We start from the raw sequence: 27,960 nt of genomic DNA, 5'->3' as shown, positions 1-27,960 counted from the left end.
TGCGTACCCAGTGCCCCCGCACCCCTCGTGATGCCCTAAATCCACTTCTGTTCTTGCATGCACACATGCAAGCAGACACACATATATGTGCACACAGAGATACACATCCTCCAGTGCGGTCTTGGAAGGTCAGGAAAAAATTGCTTGTGATCGAGACCTCAAACAGCGAGTTAACCACCTCTGTATTAAGCGCATTGGTGGTCTGAAACATCCTTTTCTCTGGCACTGTGATAAAGCGACATCACCATGTCAAGCAGCCTTCACACATGAAAAGCCTCTCTCTGTTCATGCACACTCTCAATTTCAAGTGGCCTGATTTGCATGAATCAAGCCTTATCCCTCACTGTTGTTTCAATGCTTATCCAAGGTCACAGGGTCTTCCGTTCTAATAGCAGCTGGTTGCTATTTCAGAATCACAGCAGTTTACATTGCTTAGACATAAAAACAGCTGCACTTTTTATCTGATCATGTTGTTGGTGAGACATAAAAACAGCTGTACTTTTTATCTGATCATCTTGTTGGTGGTTTTTCTTGAGGGAACTGTTGATTTCTGAGTTTTGTTTTCCCCCTGCCTCCCCATTGCCACCACTTTCTCCTGAACGGGAATTAGAAGTTCACCAGTGACAACACCCTGGCAGAGTATATGCAAAGTTCCTCTGCAAAGCTACAGTTCCATGGACAAGGGGCATTCCAGCTGTCAAACACCAGGTGCCCAGACAAATCGGGCTGCGAATGTGGAAATGCTGCGGTAAGTTCTTGGCCACTGGCATTCTCTGAGGCACTAGGTTCTGTTATCAAGAGACTTCAAGAGAGGAATTTGAAGGAGTCTGGCCAGTTGAAAACCCACATGAGCACATATACTGCTAGACAATTGAAGCTGATTCACTGAGAATACTTCGCAGAGATATAAGGATCAGTGCAGCCAGTGAAGCTTTCTGGGGCTCTTTTGCTGCATAACCAGTAATAATAAATAATAATAAATTTTATTTATACCCCGCCCTTCCCAGTTCAAAAAATTGGGCTCAGGGTGGCTAACAAGAAATTTAAAACACTTAATTGATGCAACAAAAAACAGCATAAAATACAGTATAAAACGTGAATAACAATAAATTCAGTAAAGAAAGGAGTAGGGATATTGGAGACTTCTGACAGAAATGGGAGGCATTAGGTGGACAAACATGTGCATGAGGGTGCAAGACTGCTAGCCCAACACATGGATCACCAACATGGCACCTGTGGGGACAGGTGTGCCTGCAGAGATGTTCCTTGCTGGAATTAGACAACAGCAACAGCTTTTGCCCTGCCCATTTGAACGGGTTGCCCCAGCCCCTCTGGGCGGCTTCCAACAGAATATACAATAACAGTACATCAGACAAAGAAATTGAAAGAAAGGCTCTCCCTTCCCCCGGCCTAACTGCTCTGTAGGGGTGATTTCAGGACAGTTGCAGCTGAGGAGAGAGAGCCAGTGTAGTGTAGTGGTTAAGAGCAGTGGACTTGCAATCTGGTGAACCGGGTTCGCGTCTCTGCTCCTCCACATGCAGCTGCTGGGTGACCTTGGGCTAGTCACACCTCTTTGAAGTCTCTCAGCCCCACTCACCTCACAGAGTGTTTGTTGTGGGGGAGGAAGGGAAAGGAGAATGTTAGCCGCTTTGAGACTCCTGAAGGGGAGTGAAAGGCGGGATATCAAATCCAAACTCTTCTTCTTCTTTTCTGAGGAGAGGAGAGTGGCAGTGATAATGGCTATGTTCTGCCTCCACCGTTTGGGGCAGCAATGGTTCTGAATACCAGTTGCTGGAAACCGCAGGAGGAAAGAATGCTCTTGCGCAAATGAAGCCTTAGATTAGCAGTACCCGGAGGTCCAGCGGTCCGCCAACCCCGTGGCCAGAGGGGAAAAACAATTCCAGAGATTTCTTGGTCAGAGAAAAGAGATTTATTGAGATCTGCGCAGAGGCAGCCAGTGGAGTCCTCTCCAAAGACTGGCTACGCCCAATTTCACATTTGCAAACTTTCTTATACCTTGAAAACACCCTTCCCTCCCCAAGCTTCCCCAAAACCTTCTCCAATCAGCTGGCAAGTTTTAGCTTACTTCCTTATATGGCATATGGCTATCTAAACGCCCCTCCTTCCCTTGTTCGTGTGTTCTTCTCTTGCATTACTGCATCAGAGAGCATGTGCAGAGAGTACTGCAGTTTCTACTTAGCTGAGAGAAAAAACAGGAAATGGGCTTCCCTGCTAGCCAGCAGAAAGAGGAAGTAGCTCCCAGCTTGCAAAGCCGCTGCTCGCTGTCTGCTAGCCGGCAGAAAGAGGAAGTGGGCCTCTTCCCAATTCAGCAAAGCAGGATAATATGCAATTTTAACAGAGCAATTTAGAAAAGAATTTATCAGAGCAGAACAATTTACTTAAATATAAAATACAGGGAATACCTTCCCTGTCCCTTCATTCCCTCCTCTTCTTTTGGGACAACCTATCTCCTAGGTTCGTCCTGGTCTCTCGGGTTTATAATCCTGGGGAAGAGCAATAAGGGCCATGATTCTTTTTGCATCACACCTTGTAAGCATTGCACGAAGCAGGATATACAGAAGCAAAAAAAAAAAAAGCAGAAGGATTAACAGCGGCCCTGCTAATAATACCACAATATGCCTGAGCCAACTGCCATGAGGCAGCCAGGAATATAACCAACCCCATAGATCACCTCCTGTAGTTTTCAGCGGGTTCCTGGCTATCATTGTTTCCATGTGATCAATGGTGACTGAAATATTATCTAGGACATATCTATTTTATTGCTGAAGGGCCCACTGATACTCGTGCTCTATCAGCTGCCTTGCTTTTTGGGAGGTTGTGTCCCACCTCTCTGAGGAGGAGCCTATTATCTTAACCAATTTTCCCACCTGTCCTTGTGGATGCTTAATACTCTCATGATTTCCTCCCAACATACTGTATCCGAAAGGGGCTTCTCCCTCTACATATATTAACATATACCCACAGGAATATATATATCCACCCTTGCAGAGGCCTGACACACGGAGTGACCATATCAAAGAGTTCTGGCCCCAATATCAAAAGTCCTGGCGGTGCCTTAAAATTTGCTGGGGAAAAAAAGTCTCTACGTTGGGGACGCTGCCCGCGGGCGTCCCTCCCATCCACTTGTCCAGCCGTCTGGCGCTCTTCTGGAGATGGTTAGCTTCAGAGGATCATCAGGATTTGGTGTAACTGTCCAATCTAAAATAGCCTTCTTCACTTAAGTGTGGTGGACCCAAGGGGTGAGGTAACAGCAGTGGGCCTGGGTCCACCTGTTAGAAAGAGAGAAAATCTCGGGAGAATTACTGCACATAATTATCAAACTGCACATTTTGACTAGCATGGGGGGTTATTGCAAAACTGAGTGGACAAAAGCTGGTCCATTGTCAGATCCTATTGACCTAGGTAGTCCATAGCGGGGAATGATCTCCCTAAGCAGGCACCTGGTTACTTCAAATGCCTTTTCAGTTCTGGTGGGCCAGGCTTCAACCCATTCTATATACGTGCAGATCGCCACGAACAGGTAGCGGTATAGTCCACAGCGGGGCAATTCAGTGAAATCCACAACAAGGTCTTCCATGGGTGCAGTTCCACTATGCTGAATCCCCGGGGGAGCCAAGGGTCCGGTTCTGGGATTATTCTTTTGACATAGCGGGCACTTCCTGGAAATCTGGGCTGCCAGTTGATAAAGGTGGGCTATGTAGAAGCACTGCTTCAGCTGTCTGGTTGTGGCATCTGGTCCCATGTGGGTGGACTCATGGTATCTCTGAATAATCTGCCGAGAAAGGGACTCTGGAATCCATATTCTGTCATCATGAGTAAGGTACCATCCTTCTTTGGACATAGTCAGCCCCTGGGCATCTGCAGTGTCCCTCTCCTTTTGGTGTATATTGGCTTATCAGCGGTGTTCAAGATCCTTCCAGGGACCAGTGCTCCAATAACTGACGCGGGAGCTGGTTCCCTGGCTGCTTCCTTGGCCACTCTGTCTGCTAGTCGGTTTCCTCTGGCCACTTCTCCTAGTCCAGTTTTGTGTCCATAACAATGGATAACTGCCACTGCCTTGGGCTCCCATACAACATCCAGAAGGTTCAATAAGGCTTGTGGGTGGGCCACCTGGTTTCCTCTGGAGGTAAGCAAACCTCTTTCCTTCCATAAGGCTCCATGGGCATGTAAAGTCAGAAAGGCATACTTAGAGTATAAATGTTTATCTTCTGTCCCTTTGCTAGGGTCAGGGCTCTAGGTATGCCACTGGCTGTTGCCAGCTTCCCAATTTTGGCACAAAACCCTTTTCGCTGTCCCTTGGTCCTCATCCACGAATAGAGTAAAGGGTTTCTCAGGGTTTGGGATGCCAAGCGCTGGGGCTTGCTGTAGTGCCCTCTTCAAATCCACGAAGGCTTGCTGTTGTTCTGTGCTTCAAACAAAGGGGTCTCTCTCAGTTCCTCTGGTTGACTCATGTAGAGGCTTGGCAATGATGCTGTAATTAAATATCCATATCCTACAAAATCCTGCAGACCCCAGAAAGCCACAGAGTTCTCTGCAGTTCTTTGCCTCTGGTATCAGGATAATAGCCTGCTTCCTTTCTTCACTGGTAACAAAAGGGTGTTCCACTGTGATTGGCATTGCCTCAAGATCCTATGTTGGAGCAGTCGCTCTAGATGCACCTACACTCCTTCAGTCGCCCTTCGTGGGATGGGATACTTATTTACTGCAACAGGATTGACAAATGGCTTGGGCTTCACGATTATTGGTGGGATATTCTTTGCCATTCCTGGGGGGTTCACTTGTTCCAGAATACTGGCGGGGATGGGTCCCTCCTCTTCTTTTACCATCATGAGGTGCCAGTACTCCCTCAGGGGTGCCTCCACAACCAGTTCCCCAAGTGACATAATGGACATTGTGGCTTCTCCCGATGGCTTTAAAAGTAATTTGGGCTTGCAACTTTACCAACAAATCTCTTCCTAATAATAGAATAGGGCATTCTCTCTTCCAGTGCCCTTCCTGTCGGCAGATGGCGCACTGATTCCGTCCGAGACGGCTTCGCCCTCCTCCCCGGGCACTTCCTCTTTCCTGAGGGGTGGGTGTGGTAGCCTGTAATGCCGTCAACTTCCTTGTTTGATACTTCTCCTTTTTTTTTTTTTTCCTCTGGGCTTCCTCATCTCTCTGATTGTAAGTGGTTTGAGCTAACTTCAACATCTATTCCAGCCCATGGCCGATGCACCCCTCATGCTTCTGGATTTTTTCTTTTGGCGAATATTGGACGCTGCCTGAGCTACAAAGGCAGCCTTTATAATGGGGCGTTGGCAATATCATCTGGGTTCTCCTCAAAGGTAGGGTTCTAATTTCTCCAATTGCACACATCAGCACTTGAAAAAGGCACATGTTGGACTGTATAAGTGCATGGTGGTGCTTCCCCACCCTGTCCTGGGGGGCTGGTGGGTCATACACTCTGCATAGAGGCATCATTGCAGTCCCACCCTTTTTCTGTGCCTTATGGGACTTATAGAGGGACACCCTGGTTGCTGCTAACAAATGGGAACTAACATCCACTTCTTTCACATAGGGTTGTACATACTGTTGCAATCTCAATTGTCTGATACTGTGTCCACATTTTTTCCTTTCTTTGCTAACTCAATTAGTCCCTTCATAAACTCCTCATCATCCTCTTCCTCTTTGCTCTCTAATTCATCAACCTTGGAGGGTTCAGGCTGAGGGCCGGCTCCTCCCTGGTCCTGGGGCCCTGGGCCTGGGGGATTCGCTAGAGGGGCAGCTGGTGGAGCATAGGGTGGCGGCGGTTTAATGACTTCCCCCTCTTCTCCTTCCTCTCCTTCCGGCTCTGATATCACCGGAGGCTTTTCTGACTTCCCTGCCGGTTGGACTGCACATATTGTATTTTGTGGGGCGTCGCCTCGGCAGGCTTTCAGCCACGGTGGATTCTTTTCTACATTGATTTTCCAGGTAGAAATATAAGGGATCTGGTCTGGGTGGACCTTCAAGATATTTTGATATAGTGGGTTGATTAATTGCAAATTAAATCTGCCCTCCAAGGGCCAATTAGTTCCTTGGGTGGGCCAATCAACCTCACATCCTCTCTCTTCTCAATTTGAACCCAATCATCATGCTTCGTAGCTGCTTTCCAGTTGGTTAAAAAACATTTCAGAGGACTACGTTAGCTTGCCCCAGACCCCATTTTTTTTCAGATACTCCGCTCCTAACCGGGCTTAAGATCCTTTCACACACCAACTACTACAGACTGTGACTTGGCGAACTCTCGTTGCCAAGAAATGCACAGCCCTGCAATCGCTCGGCCAAGGGGACGCTAAGCCCCGGCCCACACTTGACAATTCAACCACTGGAGTATCTGACATGCAACATACAAAACACACCCCAATATAATTCCAACATGCAACACACAAAACACACCAAAATAATTTTCCCTCTGTTTCCCCTTTCCCCAACCTTACTGGCGGCACTCTACTGCTCACAGCCAGACCCTTTCCTGGCGGCACTCTACTGCTCACGGCCAGGGGAAGCTGATCAGGCTTCCTACCACGCCCTTTCCCTTGGGCTTACCTGTTCCGCTGCGGACCCCTCCTTCGGCCGTCCTCTTTTCTCTCCCGACTGGGTGTCTCGGCTCAGGCACAGCGTGGCGATCTCCCCCTACGAACTGGCAGGGTGCGCGCTGGAGATTGCGAGCGCTGGTCCCGGTTGCTCACCCGGTCGAGTCTGGCCCCTCGGTCCACCTTTCGTGGGGTGGGGACCCATCCCGGACGAGCCCCCAAAATGAAGCCTTAGATTAGCAGCACCCGGAGGTCCAGCGGTCCGCCAACCCCGTGGCCAGAGGGGAAAAACAATTCCAGAGATTTCTTGGTCAGAGAAAAGAGATTTATTGAGATCTGCGCAGAGGCAGCCAGTGGAGTCCTCTCCAAAGACTGGCTACGCCCAATTTCACATTTGCAAACTTTCTTATACCTTGAAAACACCCTTCCCTCCCCAAGCTTCCCCAAAACCTTCTCCAATCAGCTGGCAAGTTTTAGCTTACTTCCTTATATGGCATATGGCTATCTAAACGCCCCTCCTTCCCTTGTTCGTGTGTTCTTCTCTTGCATTACTGCATCAGAGAGCATGTGCAGAGAGTACTGCAGTTTCTACTTAGCTGAGAGAAAAAACAGGAAATGGGCTTCCCTGCTAGCCAGCAGAAAGAGGAAGTAGCTCCCAGCTTGCAAAGCCGCTGCTCGCTGTCTGCTAGCCGGCAGAAAGAGGAAGTGGGCCTCTTCCCAATTCAGCAAAGCAGGATAATATGCAATTTTAACAGAGCAATTTAGAAAAGAATTTATCAGAGCAGAACAATTTACTTAAATATAAAATACAGGGAATACCTTCCCTGTCCCTTCACTCAAATCTTGCTTGTGGGCTTCACACAGGCATCTGGTTGGCCACTGTGAGAACAGGATGCTGGACTAGAAGGGCCCTTGGCCGGATCCAGCAGACTCTTCTTACATTCTTCTTACAAGCAGGCAGGCAATAGGTATAGTCAGTGCTTTTTTTTTCTTAAAAAATGATTAGGGGTACTCTCATTTTCCTTCCTCTATTGAAATCCTGCCCCTCAATAAGACCAAATTTAGATTAAATGTTATGGGGGGGGGTGCGTACCCCTGCGTCCCCCCAGGAAGAAAATCACTGGGTATAGTGGTCTTTGTCTGCAGCACCTAGGTATCTGCATTGGAGATCTCTGGAAACCAGTTCATTTGTGCAGGAGGAAACCTTTTTCTTCCCTGAGTAATCTACCTGCTCTTGTTGAAGGACCACGACAGAATCTGCGCTGCCTTGCTCCAGAAGTCTGGGAATCAATGTCCACAGGTGATGTGCAAGGACCCCCTAAAGCCCATTGGCCATTGCTGTGAAATGTGCGGTAAGTGAAGACCAGCTTTGTTATAGCAGTTTACAGGACAGAGGAGCAAATCAGTTCTCCTGCAATTCGCTCTGCCAACAGGTGCAATTGCAAGGATTTGGGAAATACAGCATATATTGTATTTTGAATGTAAAAGGCCCTGGGTTCAATCCTTGACATCTCCTGCCTGAGACTCCGAGAGAGTCACTGCCAGTCAATAACTCTAAGTTAGACAAGCCAGTGGTCTGACTCAATATTGAGGTCAGCCTGGATAGCTCAGTTGGTTAGAGCACGGTGGTGATAATGCCAAGGTTGCAGGTTCGAACCCCATATGGGACAGCTGCATATTCTTGCATATCCAGCTCCCAAGAGACTGCAATCTACCGTATTTTTTACTCCATAAGACACACTTTTTTCCTCCTAAAAAGTAAGGGGAAATGTGAGTGCGTCTTATGGAGCGAATGGCACTGCGCAGAGAGGTAGAGCTGCGCAGCGCCCCTTCAGCAAAGCGGGAGGAGGAACGGAGACCCTTCTGTCCTCCTCCCGCTTCGCTGAAGGGGCGCTGCGCAACTCTCCCTCTCTGCGCAGCGCCTGTCCAGCGAAATGTGAGTGCGTCTTATGGAGCGAATGGCGCTGCTTAGAGAGGTAGAGCTGCGCAGCGCCCCTTCAGCAAAGCGGGAGGAGGAACGGAGACCCTTCTGTTCCTTCTCCAGCTTCGCTGAAGGGGCGCTGCACAGTTCTCCCTCTCAGAGAGGGAGAACTGCGCAGCACCCCTTCAGCGACGCGCCTGTCCTGGCTTCTGCCTTAGCCGTACGCAGCCTCTGGCAGGGGGAGCCTTCATCTCGCTGCCCTGAAGAGGCTTGGCGCGGTTATCCCAGAAGCCAGAACAGCCACACAGTATCTCAGAAGCCAGATCCCTCTTGCTGTTCTGGCTTCTGGGATTCAGAATAATTTTTTCTTGTTTTCCTCCTCCCAAAACTAGGTGCGCCTTATGGTCTGGTGCATCTTATCGAGCGAAAAATACGGTACTCCCAGTTTTTAAAAAACTGACTGTGATCTACCCATTGGAGGGAGGAGGAGCGTGCGTGGGGTGGGTGGAAGGTGGCGGCTAACTGGAAGTGGGGGGAAATTACCAAGAGTTGTTAAGCTTCTTTTGGGGTGTTGGGTGGCAACATTCCTAGCCCTCTTCATTTAATACTGTGATCGACCAGGATCACCCACGATCGACCAGGATCACGCCGGGGATCTACCTGTCAATGGCTGTCGACCGGTTGAGCATGTCTGGACTAGATATTCAGGGTGCCTTCCAATTCTATGATTCTATGATATAAGGCAGATTCCCTTGTTCCTATCTTAGGACTTATCTACATTTACTTATTGCCCCACTCTTTCTAGACAGAGGTCTGTGCTTTAACACTCCGTGTCTGAGTTTGTTTGTTTTCCCATCCCAAGCTTTCCCCATGCAAATCTGCTCTTCTAAGCTGAATCGGAACAAACGCTAGTTGGGGTTTTCTGCAGATTGACGTTTGCTCCAATTGAGGTTTAAAGAGCGGATTTGTGCAGGGAAAGCTTTGGAGAAAAAGGGCGGGGGGATGGGATGGTGTTTGGACACAGAGCTTTAAACTTCAGACTGTGCCTGGGAAAAGCAGAGGGAAGCTAAGTGTGGATTAGCCCTTCATGGCAATATGTGTACTGCACCAAAAGCAGTAAAAAACACATTACAGGACATTGATGAGAAAAACAAAATAAAAAGTTGGCTTTGTAGTCCAGCAACATCTGGCAGGCTACAGGTTCTCCACCCCCACTTCAGAATATGGGCAGGCACATTTCATAGATGGCTACCCAGTTGGTACCCTCCCTCCTTTTCAGCATCTTTCCTGCATCCCCATCTATGTACATACCTGGGGTCTCATCAACAGTTAACTCAGGAGGACTTATAAGTGAAAATATTGGGGGAGGGATTAGTTAATAATGCAATCCTATCCATGTTTACTCAGAAGTAAGACCCACTGTATGCAGGGGGGCTTACACCCAACTAAGTGTGGATAGCATTGCATCCTGAATTTGAAATTCCAGCAAACATCTTGCAATAAAAAATGGTTAAGTAGCTTTGCATCTTTGCCACCCTCCCAAGATGTCATGACAGAATGGCATATTTTAAACACACACAAGTTTATTCTCCTGGCAGCCCCTAACACCGTGAATTTATCAGCTTTTAATGGAGATGTGATCCTAGATTTTCCCCATTCTGATACTCAATCCATTACATAACACTCTGCTCTTTTCACATTAGACAACCATCCATCATATGGTAGCTTCTTTAAATTTCTCCAATGGGAGCTCAGACTGCATGGGGAGTCAGTTTATTTGCCAGATGCAGTCCTATCTTATCCTTCTTCTTAAAAGCCCCAGCCTGACATCCACAGGATTATCTCATTTTTCCTAAGGAATAATTTTGTGATCTAGGCAAGGGTGAGAGATAAAGGCTATTTCTCCACATTTATCAATATCCTACTCTTTCTCCAAAGAATTCTGGGCATCACACATGGTTCTTTCCCTCTTTCCCTTTCAGCAACAAGTCTGTGGGGTACATTCGGTTGAGATATGATGACTTACCCCAAATCACCCTGTCAGTCAGCTCTGTAGCTGAGTGAGGTTTCAAACTCAATTCTCTCCAGTACTTCTCAAGTGAGTTTAATGTAGAGAAATCTGACAAAAAAAACCCTTCAAGTCCAGGAAACGAGGAAACAGTGACTTTGCCCCATGTCTATGATAAAATCCTCAACTTGGTTTTAGACTACAACTCCCATCACTCCTGACCATTGGCCGGGGCTGATGGGAGTTGTAGTCCAAAACCAGGTTGAGGATTTTATCATAGATCTGCCTGTCCTCCCTCCTGCTGAGGCAGTGCCCAGCTCCTGGTAGTCCAAGGCTGGAGCTAGACACATGAAAGAAGTGTTTCGGTTAAAAGCGTTGCAAACTTTGTATGAGAAATCGGGTAAGCAAAAACGGGACTCTGCAGCGCCACCTGGTGCCACAGTGTTAGAATGTATAAACAATGCATATAAAGTGTTTTTTCTTGGCTAATGTAGCGGAGTCCCAAGTCTGGTAGGCTGGGTCACGACAGACAGTGCTTCATCTTAAACCTAGAGTTGCTAAGTGGCCAGGGGGAAACCGAACTTGGGCTGCTTTAGCGCTATCAGCAACAAGCCTGAAATCAGCAGGTGGAAGTTTATCACAGCGTGGAGATCAGACAAGATCACCCAAGGGGCCTGGTGCGTTGTCTATATCTCATTGTCTATACCGTAATTATATCAGCCCTGAACACAAAAGCAAAAGGTCGCGAATTACCAAATTATTTCATCCCCTATGTATTGCTAGGAACCCATTCCAGCCTACAGCTGGAAATGAGGCCAACTAAAGACAACTGTGCTGGACCTAAATTGAAATGCAATTTAAAAATGAGACATATATATCCAACAGGTTAGTTCCATTTCTCGTTCTTCTTCCTCATGGTTTTTGTCTGTTAGTTTACCTGGGAGGCAAACGTGGAGGTTTTCTGTACAGTGTTCCTAATTACCATATGAAAACTGAATGCTTTAGGGGGCCACCATATGCTGCTTAGGCGAGTCTTTTAAAGGAATTAAAATAACATTTTTTTTCAGAAGCCGCTTTTTTCTTCACCAGGGAAAAACCAATAAACTAATACAGAGCCATGGAGAACATGAAGTTCAGTGGCCTGCCACTGTAGTTCCTCCTGGGTAAAGACAGGGCTGGCTGCACCTCTTGAAACACCCACAACCACCAGTTCTGTGTCAGGAAAATCCAGGTTTACTCAAACCTCTAAGTGGCTGGCAAGCAGGCTTTTTTGTGCTAAGTTTGCACCATGTTTTTAATTATAATAATACATTTTTATTTTTACCCCAGCCAAAGCCAGGCTCAGAGCGGCTAAAATCATAAAAAGAGGTGATTTTGCATGACTATAAGCAGTGCTTTTTTTCCAAGAAAAAAACCACGGCATGCTGTCTCTCTAGCTGGTTTTGGGGGGTGCACCCCTGGTTCTGGTGCAGGTCAAATAAATGCACCTCTGCCACCTCTGAGATTCAGGAGGATGGCTAGAGCAGCTCGGAAGGCCCCTTGCAGAAACCTGTGTGTGTGCAACGATAGAGGCCTTGCTGCAAAGCTTATAGCCAGCCGCTGCTACACGAGATATGGATTGAAGAAAAGGAAATATGAATTGACTGCACCTCGCAGCTTGACCAATCAGGGCTAGGAGCAGTTAGGAGCTAGGTGGACTCACAGATCTCAAAAAACAACAAGTCTAGACTCGCACATGCTGACCAGCTTCTGTTTTGACTTGAAATGTTTGTTTTGGGCTTCTCGGAAGTACTTAAAAGTAAGACGCAGGCAGAGGGAGCATTGGCCCACAATGGCACCCACTTGAGAGGCGCCAGAACTACACCCTGGCGTTCTCTAGCTGAAAAAGAAGAAGCACTGACTCTAAGCCATGGACAGGGAATCTTTTTCCGCCAGAGAGCCATATGTAACGTTTGGTGGCCACGTTCAAGTGATGGATGGGGCCAGAAGCAAAATGGAGTAATGAATATACAGTGGTACCTTGGTTCTCAAACGTAATCCGTTCCAGGAGCCCGTTCGACTCCTGAGACGGTTCCAAAACCAAGGTGCAGCTTCCGATTGGCCGCAGGAGCTTCCTGCACTCAATCGGAAGCTGCATCAGTCATTCAGCTTCCGAAAAATGTTGGGAAACCGGAACACTCACTTCCGGGTTTGTGGCATTCGGGAGCCGATTTGTTCTGGAACCAAACCGTTTCAGTACCAAGGTACCACTGCACATAGTACAGCAGGCTAGTTTCTGCAACACACCCTTCTCTCTTCTTTGTGCAGGCAAGAAGGAGGCATTATCAGAGTTCAAGGATATATTCCACCCAGGGGAAAACATTGAAGGTGCAAAGTCGGGTTTGTGAGAGCCACAGCCTAGAGAGAAGGGTTGTGGTTTGGAGCCCCAGTGGTCTTGGAGGGGCACATTTGACCCCCCCACCCCCCGAGTTTGAGTTTCCGCACCCTTGGTTTAAGCGATCTAAGCGTGGAGATTCAGTCTGGGCAGAATTTAGCATTTGGGAGCGGGAGCAACGATGTGGTAGGAAGACAGGTCTAATCTGAGAAGTAGTAGTGTGGAGTGGTGAAGGGGAAAGAATAAGCCGATGTGAGTTGCTCCAGCTGTCTGTAAAACGGTGCCCCTTGCAGAGAGGAAGCCAAGTCCCATTAGCATTGATAGAGCAGCAAATTAAATGGATCAGAGTCCCTGTAGAACGGATGCAGCCACATCGACTCTTTCCATGAAAGTGGCACATTATAGCTGTCTCGCACTTTGCATTGGGTGGGAGCAGAAGACATTGAGACATAGTGTTGTAAACAAAATCTCCCCTTATTCCCTTATGGGGTACACAAGAGCCCTTAGAGTCCTTTGTAGGTTCTCCATCAGTAGCAGAAAATAACAGAGGCCAACCAGAGAATATTGAGAAGCAAAGCAGCTAGTAAGCCTGATCTTTATTAAAGCTGTTGCAACAGGGTGCTCTCCTCACACACAGCGGAGGAGCAGAGGAGGACCCAGAACAAAGGTGTGCCCGCCCTTATATAGACATTTTAAATTCCCTGCCCTGGAGCTCAAGACCACCCCTCCATACATCATAAATACATCACAGAAGGGGTGTAACCCAAGACCACCACCCCACAAACATCATACCTACATCACAGAAAAGGCGGTCTGCAACAGAAATCTGAGTGCGCTGTTTATCTCCTGTCTGGCAAGTTACCTGATTGCCTTACCTGATTGCATTTTCTGGGAGTCTGGCCATTCCTTTGAGATGGTAATCACTTAATTCCTGAGACAATGGGAAGGTTCCCTCACCCCCTCCCTCCTGGCAGAGAAACATTTGGTCAGATTGGGAGTCAAAATGGTTTCAGGACTGTCTTCCTGTGCTGCTTCAGACATATATGTGGTTTATATATTTATGTACGTGTTTGCATGGTACATTTATGAACATTTATTATATATATAAGACCTTAAAATTTTATTACAATAGGAAGATGGCCGATACAGAGTCCATCTAGCTCAGAATTGTCTGCCCTGATTGACTGGGGCTCTCCAGTTTTCAAGCAGGGGTCTCTCCCTCCCAACTTCAGCAGGAGATGCCAGGGGTTGATCTTTTGCCTGCCAGGTGTGCATGCACATTAATTCATCTCACATGAAGCTGCCTGAAGCTTGGGCTGTCCCTTCCTTCTTTTCCATCCTGTGACCATCTGTCCTGGGCACAGGACTTTGCCAATACCTCCCACCTGATCCATTTACCTGCAGATGCAGTGGAAGCGCACCTGGGACCTTCAAAGCATGTTCATCACATATGAGCTACGGAGTCCTCGGCTTCTGCATAGCTTCTAAGACAGTGGCCTTGTAGGCAATTCGTTTGGATGGTTTTGCAGAAATAGCTAGTATAAGAAGGGCCACCCCTACAAATGTGGGGTACGTGTGAGACTGAAGAGTATGCGTGCATGGATCTCAAGTGCACAGAGCCAGTACATTTCCGAGCACAATTCAAAGTGTTGGTGCTGACCTTTAAAGCCCTAAATGGCCTCGGTCCAGTATACCTGAAGGAGCGTCTCCACCCCCATCATTCTGCCCAGACACTGAGATCCAGCACCGAGGGCCTTCTGGCGGTTCCCTCGTCAAGTTACAGGGAACCAGGCAGAGGGCCTTCTTGGTAGTGGCACCCGCCCTGTGGAACACCCTCCCACCAGATGTCAAAGAGAAGAACAACTACCAGACTTTTAGAAGACATCTGAAGGCAGCCCTCTTTAGGAAAGCTTTTCATGTTTAATAGACTATTGTATTTTAATATTCTGTTGGAAGCTGCCCAGAGTGGCTGGGGAAACCCAGCCAGATGGGCAGGGTATAAATAATAAATTATTATTATTATATTATGATTAGGTGGAGAGCTCTGGAGAAAGCAAAAGGGTATCTAGTCAACCAACTGGCATGATGTAGGGTGATTTATCCAGCCACTCCTCACAGCTACAGCTTCTAATGTGTCACCTGCAAGAGATCAGGTAGACTATAGAGGAGAATGGCAGAAGAGCTAAGAACTTCAGCGAGATATGCTACCTGCTACAGGGCCAAGGGTACTCCAGGCCCCAGGAAGTCTACCTTGGGTTTTAAAAATAAGATTGGTGTATATAGCAGAGTTAAAAGCTAGAGAGGTGGAGCTACCAGTCCCACCAGCCCCTGTTCTGCCACATTCACACGTCAAACACACAGAAGTCCAATTGGTAACGAAGAAAAGGTTCTTGCAGTTTCTTCAACATTACAAGGATGGAATTGGATTCTAAGTCTACAAGGTGGGAGTTGGTTAATCATGGCTGCATCGTGAGAAAGAGAGAGGGTAGGGAGAGGGGGAATTTGGCCAGAATGTGCATTTTCCCTGACTGTCTGTTAGCCTCAACCCTGCCCTCTGCTGGGCTTAAGCTTGCAGCTTACACATATTTAACTTGTGCACATTCAGTTTTATGCGTTTGGGGGAAATACAATTAAAAATGGTGCTGAAAGGGGCACACATCTGGGGGGGAGGGAAGGCTTTGGCAATCCCACCTGCCACTGAACCCAATGTGTCTTGACTACAGTGGAACCTTGTGTTATGTACCATCCCCCTTGCAAACACTACGGGTTACGAGCTCTGCTAACCCAGAAGTAGATGCTCCCGGTTGCGACTTTCGCCCCAGGATGCGAGCGGAAGTCGCGTGCCAGCAGCGTGGCAGCAGCGGGAGGCTCCATTACCGAAAGCGCACCTCATGTTACGAGCGGTTTCGGGTTACAAACAGATTGAGTTCGTAACCGGAGGTACCACTTTGTACACAATTTGGGCTTTAGGTGCAATCCCCGGAACATAACCCCTGTGTAAGTTGCTGGCTTACTGTATCCAACGATCTAGAAGTGCCAATTAGGATTGTAGGATTGCTCTGGGATTCACAGGGTCATCTAAAAACACACACCACCCTGTAGCAACCAACTCAGCTGCTAGAGCTATGAATGGCCACCTATAGGTAGGCGGTTCATAGCAGTTGCTAAACCAATGGTTATGTTTTCTTGCCTTCTTTCTTTTTTATGTAAAAAACTGCAGGAGCCATCATTTCCTTGGAATATTCTGCTGGTTTTGAGATCGAGGTGTATCAGAACAGAATACTCCACACATTTCTCAGTTTGGTATGTTGCTCCTGTTCTTAGAGCTGCACATGGTTTAAGTGGGGCTGGAGGCCCTCAGTCCACCTGGGAGAAATCAGTATTGACACTACAGAACAACAACTTGAGAATGGGAAGAGACAGTTTGGAGGCCAGAGTCATATGCACCTGACTGATATGCGTCCAGCTAACTGCCCCAGCTGACCCACAATTGTTGGTTCTGACTGACTTTGTATATTACCCGTCAACAGTACCCTCAGGACACAGAAATGACAAAACATACAACGGAAGTTGTAAACTTGACATGAGCCAACAGTGTGACGCGGCAGCTAAAAAAGCCAATGCAATTCTGGGCTGCATCAATAGGAGCATAGCATCTAGATCAAGGGAAGTAATAGTTCCACTGTATTCTGCTCTGGTCAGACCTCACCTGGAGTACTGTGTCCAGTTCTGGGCACCACAGTTCAAGAAGGACACTGACAAACTGGAACGTGTCCAGAGGAGGGCAACCAAAATGGTCAAAGGCCTGGAAACGATGCCTTATAAGGAACGGCTAAGGGAGCTGGGCATGTTTAGCCTGGAGAAGAGGAGGTTAAGGGGTGATATGATAGCCATGTTCAAATATATAAAAGGATGTCACATAGAGGAGGGAGAAAGGTTGTTTTCTGCTGCTCCAGAGAAGCGGACACGGAGCAATGGATCCAAACTACAAGAAAGAAGATTCCACCTAAACATTAGGAAGAACTTCCTGACAGTAAGAGCTGTTCGACAGTGGAATTTGCTGCCAAGGAGTGTGGTGGAGTCTCCTTCTTTGGAGGTCTTTAAGCAGAGGCTTGACAACCATATGTCAGGAGTGCTCTGATGGTGTTTCCTGCTTGGCAGGGGGTTGGACTCGATGGCCCTTGTGGTCTCTTCCAACTCTATGATTCTATGATTCTATGATTCTAAGTCACATTGTCATCCTATAACAGCTTCAAAATATAGCTAAAGATAAGCAATTAGCAAACATCGAGAATAATTGATCCATAAAATGAAAGCAATAATCAATGTACTATACTATAAAATAAAACAGTATTTTAGATGATACAAATTAAAATTAAAAAAAATTCTTACCTGCACTGATGATAGTCATTGCTTGGATAGAGGGCTTTTATCCATTTCCACAGTCACACAATCAGTCAATCAATCAATCAATCAATCAATCAGTAGCTGAACATGGATCCACACAGTCACAAAATCAAAATAACTGAAAAAGTCTCAAAACAAAAAATGCAAAATAAATAGCAAAAACAAAAGCACCAAATATAATCTCCAAATATCACCTCAGAACACTGCAATCGGAAACAGAAGGCTTGAATTACAATGCGGGGGGGGGGGCAAATTAGCAGCGCAACAAAGGGGGACTCAAAACAGAGCACATTTGACTTCCAAGAAAGGGTTCGAAAACCGGAACATCTACTTCCGGTTTTGCAGTGTTCAGGTTCCAAGTTGTTTGTGAACCAAGCTGCTTGAAAACTGAGGTCTCACTGTATAGAGATTCTACTGGGCACACCACAGCAGACATGGTGACTGTGTTCCGTGTGTTGTTTGTGTTTTGCAAAGGCCAAGAATGCAGGAATTCAGGCAGCTGTGTCAAAGGTGCGTGAGCGGCAGACTTTCCTGGGAACGATACCGCGTAGCTCAGCCTCGTTCATCCAGATTGTACTGGTCGACAACAGGACCGGATCTGAGACGGGGACTCAAGCCGAGCAACTGGCCCAGGACATCGTGAAGGATATAGCAGAGCATGGTAAGGCTTGCCAGCCCCTTGCTGCTTCAGGTCCTGGTTCTGTTGGTCTCGTGTGAAGCCTCCAATGCTAGGGTAAAGCATTTTGCCCTGGGCAGCAATGTGTGCCTTGATGGTGTGGCAGGGATGTGCGGATTTGTGGCTTTCAGTTTCTCTCGAGTTCAGTTCTCTACATTTCTGCATGACTTACAATAATAATTTTTTTATTTATACCCCGCCAATCTGGCTGGGTTTCCTCAGCCACTCTGGCTGGCTTACAGTACATATAAAAACATAGTACAGTGGTACCTCGGGTTAAGTACTTAATTCGTTCCGGAGGTCCGTACTTAACCTGAAACTGTTCTTAACCTGAAGCACCACTTTAGCTAATGGGGCCTCCTGCTGCCGCCGCGCTGCCAGAGCCCGATTTCTGTTCTTATCCTGAAGCAAAGTTCTTAACCTGAAGCACTATTTCTAGGTTAGCGGAGTCTGTAACCTGAAGCGTGTGTAACCCGAGGTACCACTGTAAAATGTAAAACATTAAAAAATTCCTGATACAGGACTGCCTTCAGATGTCTTCTAGAAGTTGTGTAGTTCTTTATCTCCTTGGCCTCTGCTGGGAGGGCATTTCACAGGGAGGGCATCACTGCCGAGAAGGCCCTCTGCCTCGTTCCCTGTAACCTCACTTTTCACCATGAGGGAACCACCAGAAGACCCTCAGAGGAAGACCTCAGTGTCCAGGCTGAGTGATGGGGGTGGAGATGCTCCTTCAAGTATACTGGGCCGAGGTATGAAATGAGCAAAACAGCAGTGACCCTTTACAAGTGTTACAAGCCAGGAGAGAGAACTCACTGCAGGAAAATGGTTCCATGCTATTATCATGTTTCTGTCCCTTCATGTCTCTCTATTAAAACACAGGCTGCACTTCACAAAAGAACCTTTGTTTCCTCATGAAAACCCACCAGGTGTGAATTTCTCCTTTGGAATATCGTTTTGGTTGCATAACCATTTTTGCAAGCAGTTTCCCCTAAAATAATGCATTGTGTGTGTGATTTTTTTTAGCTAATCTATGTTTGGGGTTTGGGGGGGTTGGCACACTGTCCCCTAATATACACATTTTAGCACAGTGGTACCTCAGATTACATACGCTTCAGGTTACAGACTCCGCTAACCCAGAAATAGTGCTTCAGGTTAAGAACTTTGCTTCAGGATGAGAACAGAAATTGCGCGGCGGCAGCAGGAGGCCCCATTAGCTGAAGTGGTGCATCAGGTAAGAACAGTTTCAGGTTAAGAACGGACCTCCGGAATGAATTAAGTACTTGACCTGAGGTACCACTGTACACATTATTTGATCAGGGAACTGCATCATGACATTCAGAGATTTGTGAATCTTGAAGCATGGCTGTGTTTCAGTTCAGACATATTGTTACAGGAAGTGTGAATTAGGTAAAATGCTAACCAAATTGGGTTTATCCCCCATAGCTGTGGAGGGGCCACAGCAGGAGGCCTCAGGATCAATCCCTGGTGTCTCCAGGTTAAAGCATCAGGTAACAGGTGATGGGAAAGTCCTTTTGCCAAAGATCTGAGTGGCTGCCATGTAGCAGGTCAAATCTAGCCCAGTGCTCTTCATCTGAGCAATACTAGGTGTGATGAACAAAATATTCTTTCCAATTCTGGGACCACAATTCTGGTGCGGAGAGTTGTTAGGAGACCCTTATTCCTCTCACAGAGCTTCAGTTCCCAGAGGGGTTTAACAATCCCTCTTCCCAGGGAACTGTGGGAATTGTAGCTCTGGGAGGCAATGGGTTCAAACTCAGGGCCATGGGTTCAAGTCCTGCATTGGGCAAAAAGATCCCTGCATTGCACAGGGTTGGACTAAATGAACCTTGAGGTCTCTTCCAACTCTACAATTCTATGGTTCTTAACAACTCTCAGCACCCTTAACTAACTATAGCTCTGTCAGTAGAGTATGAGATTCTTAATCTCAGGGTTGTGTGTTCAAGTCCCACTTTGGACAGAAGATACCTGCATAGCAGCAGTTTGGACTAGATGACCCTGTGGTCCCTTCCTGTTCTATAATTCTATTATTCTACCATGCCCAAGAATCTTTAGGAGAGGCCATCACTGAGAAAATGGTATTATAGTGCTTTGGGTGTACAATGGTACCTTGGTTCTCAAACTTAATCCGTTCTGGAAGTCTATTCCAAAACCAAAGCGTTCCAAAACCAAGGCGCGCTTTCCCATAGAAAGTAATGCAAAACGGATTAATCCATTCCAGACTTTTAAAAACAACCCCTAAAACAGCAATTTAACATGAATTTTACTACCTTACAAGACCATTGATCCATAAAATGAAAGCAATAATCAATGTACTGTACTATACAATAAACAAAACAGTATTGTAGATGATAAAAATTAGAATTAAAAAACTTTCTTACCTGCACTGATGATAGTCATTGTTTGGATGGGGGGCTTTTATTCATTTTGCAGTCACACAATCATCAATCAATCAATCAATCAATCAGTAGCTGAACTGGGATCCACACAGTCACAAAAACAAATTAACTGAAAAAGCCTCAAAACAAAAAACGCAAAATAAATAGCAAAAACAAAAGCGCCAAATATAATCTCCAAATATCACCTCAGAATTACAATGGGGGGATGCAAATTAGCAGCGCAACAGGAAACACAGGGGGACTCAAAATGGAGCATGTTCGGCTTTTGAAAGAAAGTTTGAAAACCAGAACACCTACTTCTGGTTTTGCAGCGTTCAGGTTCCAAGTTGTTCGTGAACTAAGGTGTTTCAAAAACAAAGGTACCACTGTACAGTGCTAATGTGCCCTTGGAAATAACATTGCAGTGGCAGCACCAATTCTGTCTGGTATAAGCAAATCAGCAATAGAATAATGATGGAGGCAACAGGTAGAATAGAGTCATTTGCTGTCTAGCAGAAAATGGATCATTTACTCCATGCAAACTAATTGGACACCTCATCAGGGCCGTAACATTTTGTTTGGCTTTTGCAGGAGTGTCGTTTGGCATTGCAGTGAGGACCCTGCATGCAGCCACTGGCAGTAACCGGAGTACTCAAGAGGCTGGTGCTACAATTGCTGGGACAGTCGTTGTTCTGTTCCTTGTCTTGCTGCTCTTGGGAGCTGTTCTGCTACTCTACAGAAAAGGGACTTTAAGGTAACAGGACTGGGCTACATATTCAGTATGTGGTATGGTATTTCAGGAACCGTATGTACCATGGGAGAGCACATATAAATACCCCCCTGCAATTTTTTATTTTTTAAAAAAATTCTTGCATGCAGAAAACAAGCATGTCAGGAAGAAGGCAAGGTTGGAATTTTGCCCCTTGGCATGCTAGGTTTTGATAGGTTCTCAGACCCACCCAGACACACAATGCAAAGTAGTGTCCAGCATTCTCCAGCAATCATCAGATCTGTTGCTCTCCCGTTTGGTACGAAAGTTCATCATTCAGTATGAAAACAAAAACTCCCATGGAGCTGGCCTTCTGTCAGGAGCGAGCCAGCAATAAATCACAAGGAGTAAGTGAAGTTAACTCACTATTAAAAGAAACAAGGCCTGCTCAGGAGTGTCAGGCCTAATGAGCACAGCAACTCTTCTTCGTAGGTCTTGCCCCTATGAGGCAGTTGTGGAGGCTGAAGATCCCTGCCTTCCCTGAGCTGCCGAAGTCTCTTCTTCCCCTGAGTCCTTTCCAAGTCATCTGAGACTATACCAGCGCGCCTGTCTCTGCTTCTCCCTCTTCATACTTCTCCTGGTCCTGGGAGACCAGGGGAGAGGGGAGCCTTCTAAACTAAAAATTCCCAAATGGTATAACATTCCACATAGGGAAGTTACTCCAACCCCAGAGTGGCTGGGGCAACCCAGTCAAATGGGTAGGGTACAAATAATAAACGTTGTTGTTGGTGGTGGTGTTGTTGTTGTTGCTCTTTTGTGAACCTCTTCCAGCGCTACAATATCCTTGTTGAGTTGACCAGAACTGTACACAGTATTCCAAGTGTGATCACACATGGATCTCTATAATGGTATTCTGGCATTGGCAGTTTTGCATGCATATATAGTCGTTTAGTTGTGTCCGACTTTTCATGACCCCGTGGACCAGAGCATGCCAGGCACTCCTGTCTTCCATTGCCTCCCACAATTTGGTCAAACTCATGCTGGTAGCTTCGAGAACACTGTCCAACCATGTCATCCTCTGTCGTCCCCTTCTCCTTGTGCCCTCCATCTTTCCCAACATCAGGGTCTTTTCCAGGGAGTCTTCTCTTCTCATGAGGTGGCCAAAGTATTGGAGCCTCAGCTTCAGGATCTGTCCTTCCAGTGAGCACTCAGGGCTGATTTCCTTCAGAATGGATAGGTTTGATCTTCTTGCAGTCCATGGGACTCTCCAGAGTCTCCTCCAGCACCATAATTCAAAACCATCAATTCTTTGGCGATCAGCCTTCTTTGTGATCCAGCTCTTACTTCCATACATCACTCCGGGAAAACCATAGCTTTAACTATACAGACCTTTGTCGGCAAGGTGATGTCTCTGCTTTTTAAGATGCTGTCTAGGTTTGTCATTGCTTTTCTCCCAAGAAGCAGGGATCTTTTAATTTTGTGACTGCTGTCACCATCTGCAGTGATCATGAAACCCAAGAAAGTAAAATCTCTCACTGCCTCCACTTCTTCCCCTTCTATTTGCCAAGAGGTGATGGGCCCAGTGGCCATGATCTTAGTTTTTTGATGTTGAGCTTCAGGCAATATTTTGCGTTCTCCTCTTTCACCCTCATTAAGAGGTTCTTTAATTCCTCCTCACTTTCTGCCATCAAAGTTGTGTCATCTGCATATCTGAGGTTGTTGATATTTCTTCCGGCAATCTTAATTCCGGCTTAATTGCATACCATACATCCCTGCATATTTTGCATTAATTAAACCATTCAGTAATCCATTGTTACATCCATGAAAACTTATTTACACTGTTGAATTTGTCTTAATGCTGCCAGCGTTTTTAAATGAACACAATTTTCACCCATGCATTCAGTAAACATTTTCCAGTCTTCTTTGAACATACATTTTTCTTGTTCTCTTATTCTATATGTTAAATCTGCAAGCTCTGTGTATTCCATCAGTTTATGTTGCCATTCTTCTTTGCTTGGGACCTCGTTCGTTTTCCAGGCAGTTTTGCTTTCAGCCCTTTCCTAACCTTCTCTAGCATGGAATTGGACCCCTTTTCACAGCTTCTGCACAACTCAGTATTGTCTACATGGGCAGTGGCTCTCCAGGATCTCAGATAGGGACCTCCCCCTTCCCTGGAGATAACTTAGATTGAACCTGGGACCTCCTGCATGTAGAGTAGACGTGCTAACCATTGACAGACCCCAGATCTTCCTATGCCTATGCTATAGGCAGGAGGCGGGTGGGTGGAGAGAGCTTGACAGGCAGCCCTTTCCTCTGCTCTAGACTGACCTGCTTGCTCATCGCCATTCTGCCGTTTCAGTAGACTATATAAACACATGCTGCAGATATCCAGTGGGCGTAGTGCTTGGTCACGGTGCGTGCGTGCCCCTGGCAAGCTTCCAGCTGAAGTCCCAAATGCTCCTTCTATGCGCTCTCAGGGGTAATCTCCGTTCTCGGTGTGCTCCACCAGCTGGCAAACCAATGCGCCATGCTCTGTGCGCTTGGGCTGTTCCTGTTCATTAGTGCTAGCCGTTCGCCCCCCCCACACACACACACACCAGGCAGCAAAGCTCCTGGGCCTTGCTTGTTTTCCTTGCTAGTGTCAAGCTGATTAGCATTTCCCAGCAATAAAACAGGAGCTTTGTTTAATTTCTAAATAAAACTCCAAACTTCCGTTGCTGAGAATATAGCATGCATTTCCCTGTGGTGTGGATTTGGAAACTGGGTTTTCTATTGAGACAAAATGTCCTCTCTCTCTCTCCCTCTCCCTCCTTTTTTTTAAAGGCAGGAGGTGTTGGAGGAAATCTTTTTGTAAATAGAGGATCAGAGCAACCAGGCAAGGAACCTTCCTGTTCTGTGCCTATTTGCATTATCGGTTGTCCTGGGAAAATGTTCTTTGAAGTCACTACAGCCTGTTGGTTTGTGACTATAATCAGGTGGTGAGTAAGAGAGTGAATAGAGTTTGAAATGGTCAACAACTCGAGAGGAGACAAAGGTCTCTTGACTCATTTCTCCTTATCCCAGGTTAAGCAATCATGTAAGTTATGCGACTGTCGTCATCAATGGTGTTTCAGTTTCATGGTCACTTGTTCAAACATACACACTATATATACACCCAGTGCTTTTTGGGGGGAGGGGGTTGCGCAAGGGTACGCATACCCCTAAACATTTTGTGAATCTAACGGGAGAAGAATCTAAAAAAAATATTTTTTTTTAGTTTCTTCTCTAGCACTGTGAATCGTCAGGTCTACAGAGCCTTGGGGAGGGGGGGGGAGCAATAGCCAAGAAGCAACTTGACATGAGGGTAGCATGATCAGGTGCAGTAAAGGTGAAGCAGATGCAAGAGGCAGGGGTTAGGACAGGAGAAGCTTGCCAGGGAAGAAGTTATTTTGTAGGGGAAGTGGAAGGGTCAAGACTTCTCACATGACCTCTGTTGGCCTACTGGTGATCAAGAGGTAAGGTAAAGGACCCCTAGACAGTTAAGTCCAGTCAGAGGTGACTATGGGGTTGTGGCATTCATCTCACTTTCAGGCTGAGGGAGTTTGTCCACAGACAGCTTTCTGGGTCATGTAGCCAGCAGGACTAAACCGCTTCTGGCACAACGGAACACCGTGACAGAAACCAGAGCACACGGAAATGCCGTTTACTTTCCTGCCACAGTGGTACCTATTCATCTACTTGCACTGGCATGCTTTCGAACTGCAAGGTTGGCAGGAGCTGGAACAGAGCAACAGGAACTCACTCTGTTGTGGGGATTCAAACCGCCGGCCTCAAGAAGCCTCTCTTGTATCTGGCTGTCCACCCTCCTTCGGCCAGTGTTCAGTGATGGTGCATAGCTTAAATCTCTGACCATTCCCTGAGTTCAGGGCCTCCAAATGAAACCTCTTATAGATCAACACAGAATCATAGAATTTCATGGCGGTTGTTTGTGCTGATTTCCAGTCATTTCTCCTTCTACAGATCTCTTGCGTCCGTTCGTTTTACCTCCTTGTGGAGCCGAAAAAGGGACCAGGATCTTTCAGGAGAAACAGCCGACAAGGGGTTTGATAATCCCATTTTCGACACACCATGTGACCCAGCGGTAATAATTCCACCTTTATGTAAATCATTGGTAGTTCCTTCTGCATCATTTTAGCACAGAGAGAAGGCTGCTGCACAAGTCAATGGATCCCAAAATGAACGGCTATGAAGTTGCACAAATGTCCGATTGCAGCTTATGTTCATAGGGTAGCTTGCAGCAAAGCCAAGGGATTCTTTTAAATGGCAGCGGGGCGGGGGGTGGTTAGATAGTAGCCCTCCCCCCAGGGCAGGGGTCAGCCCCCTTGATTGGTGCAGTGCACATTTCATGGCACTGTAGAAATAAATAATGAAATTGTTAAGGCAGGAGAAGAAAGGAGGATTTATATTCCAAGTGCTCAACAAAGGTCCTTCTGTGCACCTGGAGGCTTCCTCCCTTTCTCCTGATTCAGAGACTCCAGAATCCTATAGACCCATTTCAGTCATTGGGCAAGATGCTAAAATATTTTAAGGTATTTTAGCTAATAGATTGGCAAATATATTACCGTATTTTTCATTCCATAAGATGCACTTTTTCCCTCCTAAAAAGTATGGGGAAATGTGTGTGCATCTTATGGAGCGAATGCAGGCGGGAGGCTCTGCTCAGCGCTCCCTTTAAAGAGCCGCATGGAGCTCTTGGGGGCTTTTCCCCAAGGAGGGAGAAGGGGAGCCCGTCAGTCCCCTCTCCCTCCTCCGGGAAAAGCCCCCAAGAGCCACACACACACTCCATGCGGCTCGTGAAAGTGAGCGCTGAGCAGAGCCTGTATGCATCCCAGGCTCTGCTCAGCGCTCCCTTTCACGAGCCGTGTGGAGCATGTGTGCGGCGCTTGCAGGCTTTTCCCGGAGGAGGGAGAAGGGCAGCCCGTCACAGCCAGGTACCTAGTATAATCTGTGCTGGTCAAGCAGGTTTCATTAAGCATAGGCATATAGCAGTTCCTGTATGTAAGATGCCGAACGCAGTATATTACGGAAAACTGTATAGAAATCCATGTGCAATCGCTTCATTAGATGCTCATAAAGCTTTTGATAAAATGCATGGGAATTATTTGTACCTACTTGTCTCTCAAAAGAACTTTGATGATGGTTTTATATTAGCACCACAACCTTTATATACTAATAGCAAGGCAGTAGTTAGGGTTAATGTACACGACTCTTCCACTCTGTAGATGTACAGAGAGGTACAAAGCAAGGCTGCCTCTGTCAATGCTACCTTTCATGTTTGCAATGGAACCACTTGCAAACGCTGTTCAAAATAATAATAAAATCAACGACGTTATATGTAACGGTCAATCCTATCCACTCAATTTGCTTGCTGATGATATAGCTCTGGTGGTCTCTGATCCAGAAGTGTCGCTAATGGAGGCCATCGGGGAAATTAAAACGTTTGTTAGATTTGACTGGATTGGGAAATAATAAAACAAAATCGGAATGGTTGCATCTGAATGTACCAGTTGATTTACATGATGAATTAAGAGAGAAGACAGGCTTTCAGATCTGTCCACGATATATTAAATATCTTGGAATTCATCACCCCTCCACATTCTTCGTTCCAGCAGTCCAGGATGGAATATTCCAAAACCCACCAAGCTGTAGATTTAGGACTAAACCACATGTAACATTGAGCACATCATCAGCATACCCCCATTTGTTAAAAAGCAGCAATCAGGATCAGGAGGTAGCTTTGATTTAACCATTTACATGCACCACAGTTGCTTTCTGGATTGAACCCTCCCAAGCCAAGAAAGAGTGCAATTGTGAACAGCATGCTTAACACAGCATGCAGTTTGGTCCTTAGAATAAAGCAAAGATAGGGAAAAGGTTTTGTGCAGTATAAGCAACTTTGCATATATATATATATATATCCCCAGATATCCAGCTTTTCTAAGTGCAGAAGTGGGTTATCATGTGCACAGCAAACGAACAGCCTTGAGCATTGCTTTGTGAAACGTAAGTGCTGCGTTGACAATATGGATTCATCTCAACCCATAAGATCGACTTTCTCTTCAAAGGATTTAAGCTCCAGAGTTATATTTTGCACCAGCCGCATTAAACACTCTGGTCTCTCTCTCTTCTAGGCTTTAGCTGGTGCGTGCTCCGTGGAGGAGGAGGAGGAGGCACCGAAGGAGATGGCGAGCAAAAATAGCGAGCTCTATTACATTAATCCTTTATATGATGAAACGGAACTTTGTGCTTAACATCAAAGCTGTCAGAGGAAGACAATCCTGCCATCCTGTACTTTGCTTGCCGTTTCAAACAGGCTCAGCCACTGCAGAGACCAGCTCACCAATGCACAGATCCTGCTCACTTCAATGGGGACAGTGCAGAAGAATTCCCTGGTGATCGGCCCCCAAAGTTATTTTGACGCTGCCTTGTCTTAAAAATACTGCTTAATTTTCAAATGGGAGAGCATATCAAATTGCTGGGTGGTCCTCATGAAAATCAGAAAGGGTCTGCAAATCTTTTTCTCATCAGTAGTGGAATATGTATCGTCACTGAATTTCAATAAAGAATGCCTATCACACTAAAGCAATTAGAGCCTATTTCATATCATTTGTGCATTGCTATTCCCTCCCATCCTTAAGGGAGAGCAATGAGTGGGATGGCATCACCCAAGAACCTCTCCACCTGCCCTCCCATCAGATGTCAAAGAGAACAACAACTACCAGACTTTTAGAAGACATCTGAAGGCAGCCCTGTTTAGGGAAGCTTTTAATGTTTGATGCATGACGGTATTTTGATATTTTGCTGGAAGCCGCCCAGAGTGGCTGGGGAAGCCCAGCCAGATGGGCAGGGTATAAA

The 27,960-nt window shown here is 46.4% G+C and overlaps 1 protein-coding gene across 2 annotated transcripts in view; it reads left to right on the top strand.

The window, feature by feature from the left end:
* AMN (amnion associated transmembrane protein) overlaps positions 1-27,687 on the top strand; it is a 74,147-nt gene extending 46,460 nt beyond the window's left edge. For both annotated transcript variants that reach the window (XM_053368480.1, XM_053368394.1), the window contains exons 6-12: positions 611-748; positions 7,819-7,927; positions 16,099-16,181; positions 17,760-17,946; positions 20,949-21,111; positions 25,066-25,186; positions 27,237-27,687. In XM_053368480.1, coding sequence (XP_053224455.1) covers positions 611-748; positions 7,819-7,927; positions 16,099-16,181; positions 17,760-17,946; positions 20,949-21,111; positions 25,066-25,186; positions 27,237-27,356 — 921 coding nt within the window. In that variant the 3' untranslated portion in view covers positions 27,357-27,687. The remainder of the gene's footprint in view (positions 1-610; positions 749-7,818; positions 7,928-16,098; positions 16,182-17,759; positions 17,947-20,948; positions 21,112-25,065; positions 25,187-27,236) is intronic.
* Positions 27,688-27,960: the final 273 nt, after the last annotated feature.

Source organism: Podarcis raffonei, chromosome 1 (genome assembly GCF_027172205.1).
Source record: "Podarcis raffonei isolate rPodRaf1 chromosome 1, rPodRaf1.pri, whole genome shotgun sequence".
NCBI classification, from domain to species: Eukaryota; Metazoa; Chordata; class Lepidosauria; order Squamata; family Lacertidae; genus Podarcis; species Podarcis raffonei.
This window is presented reverse-complemented; position numbering and strand designations above follow the sequence as displayed.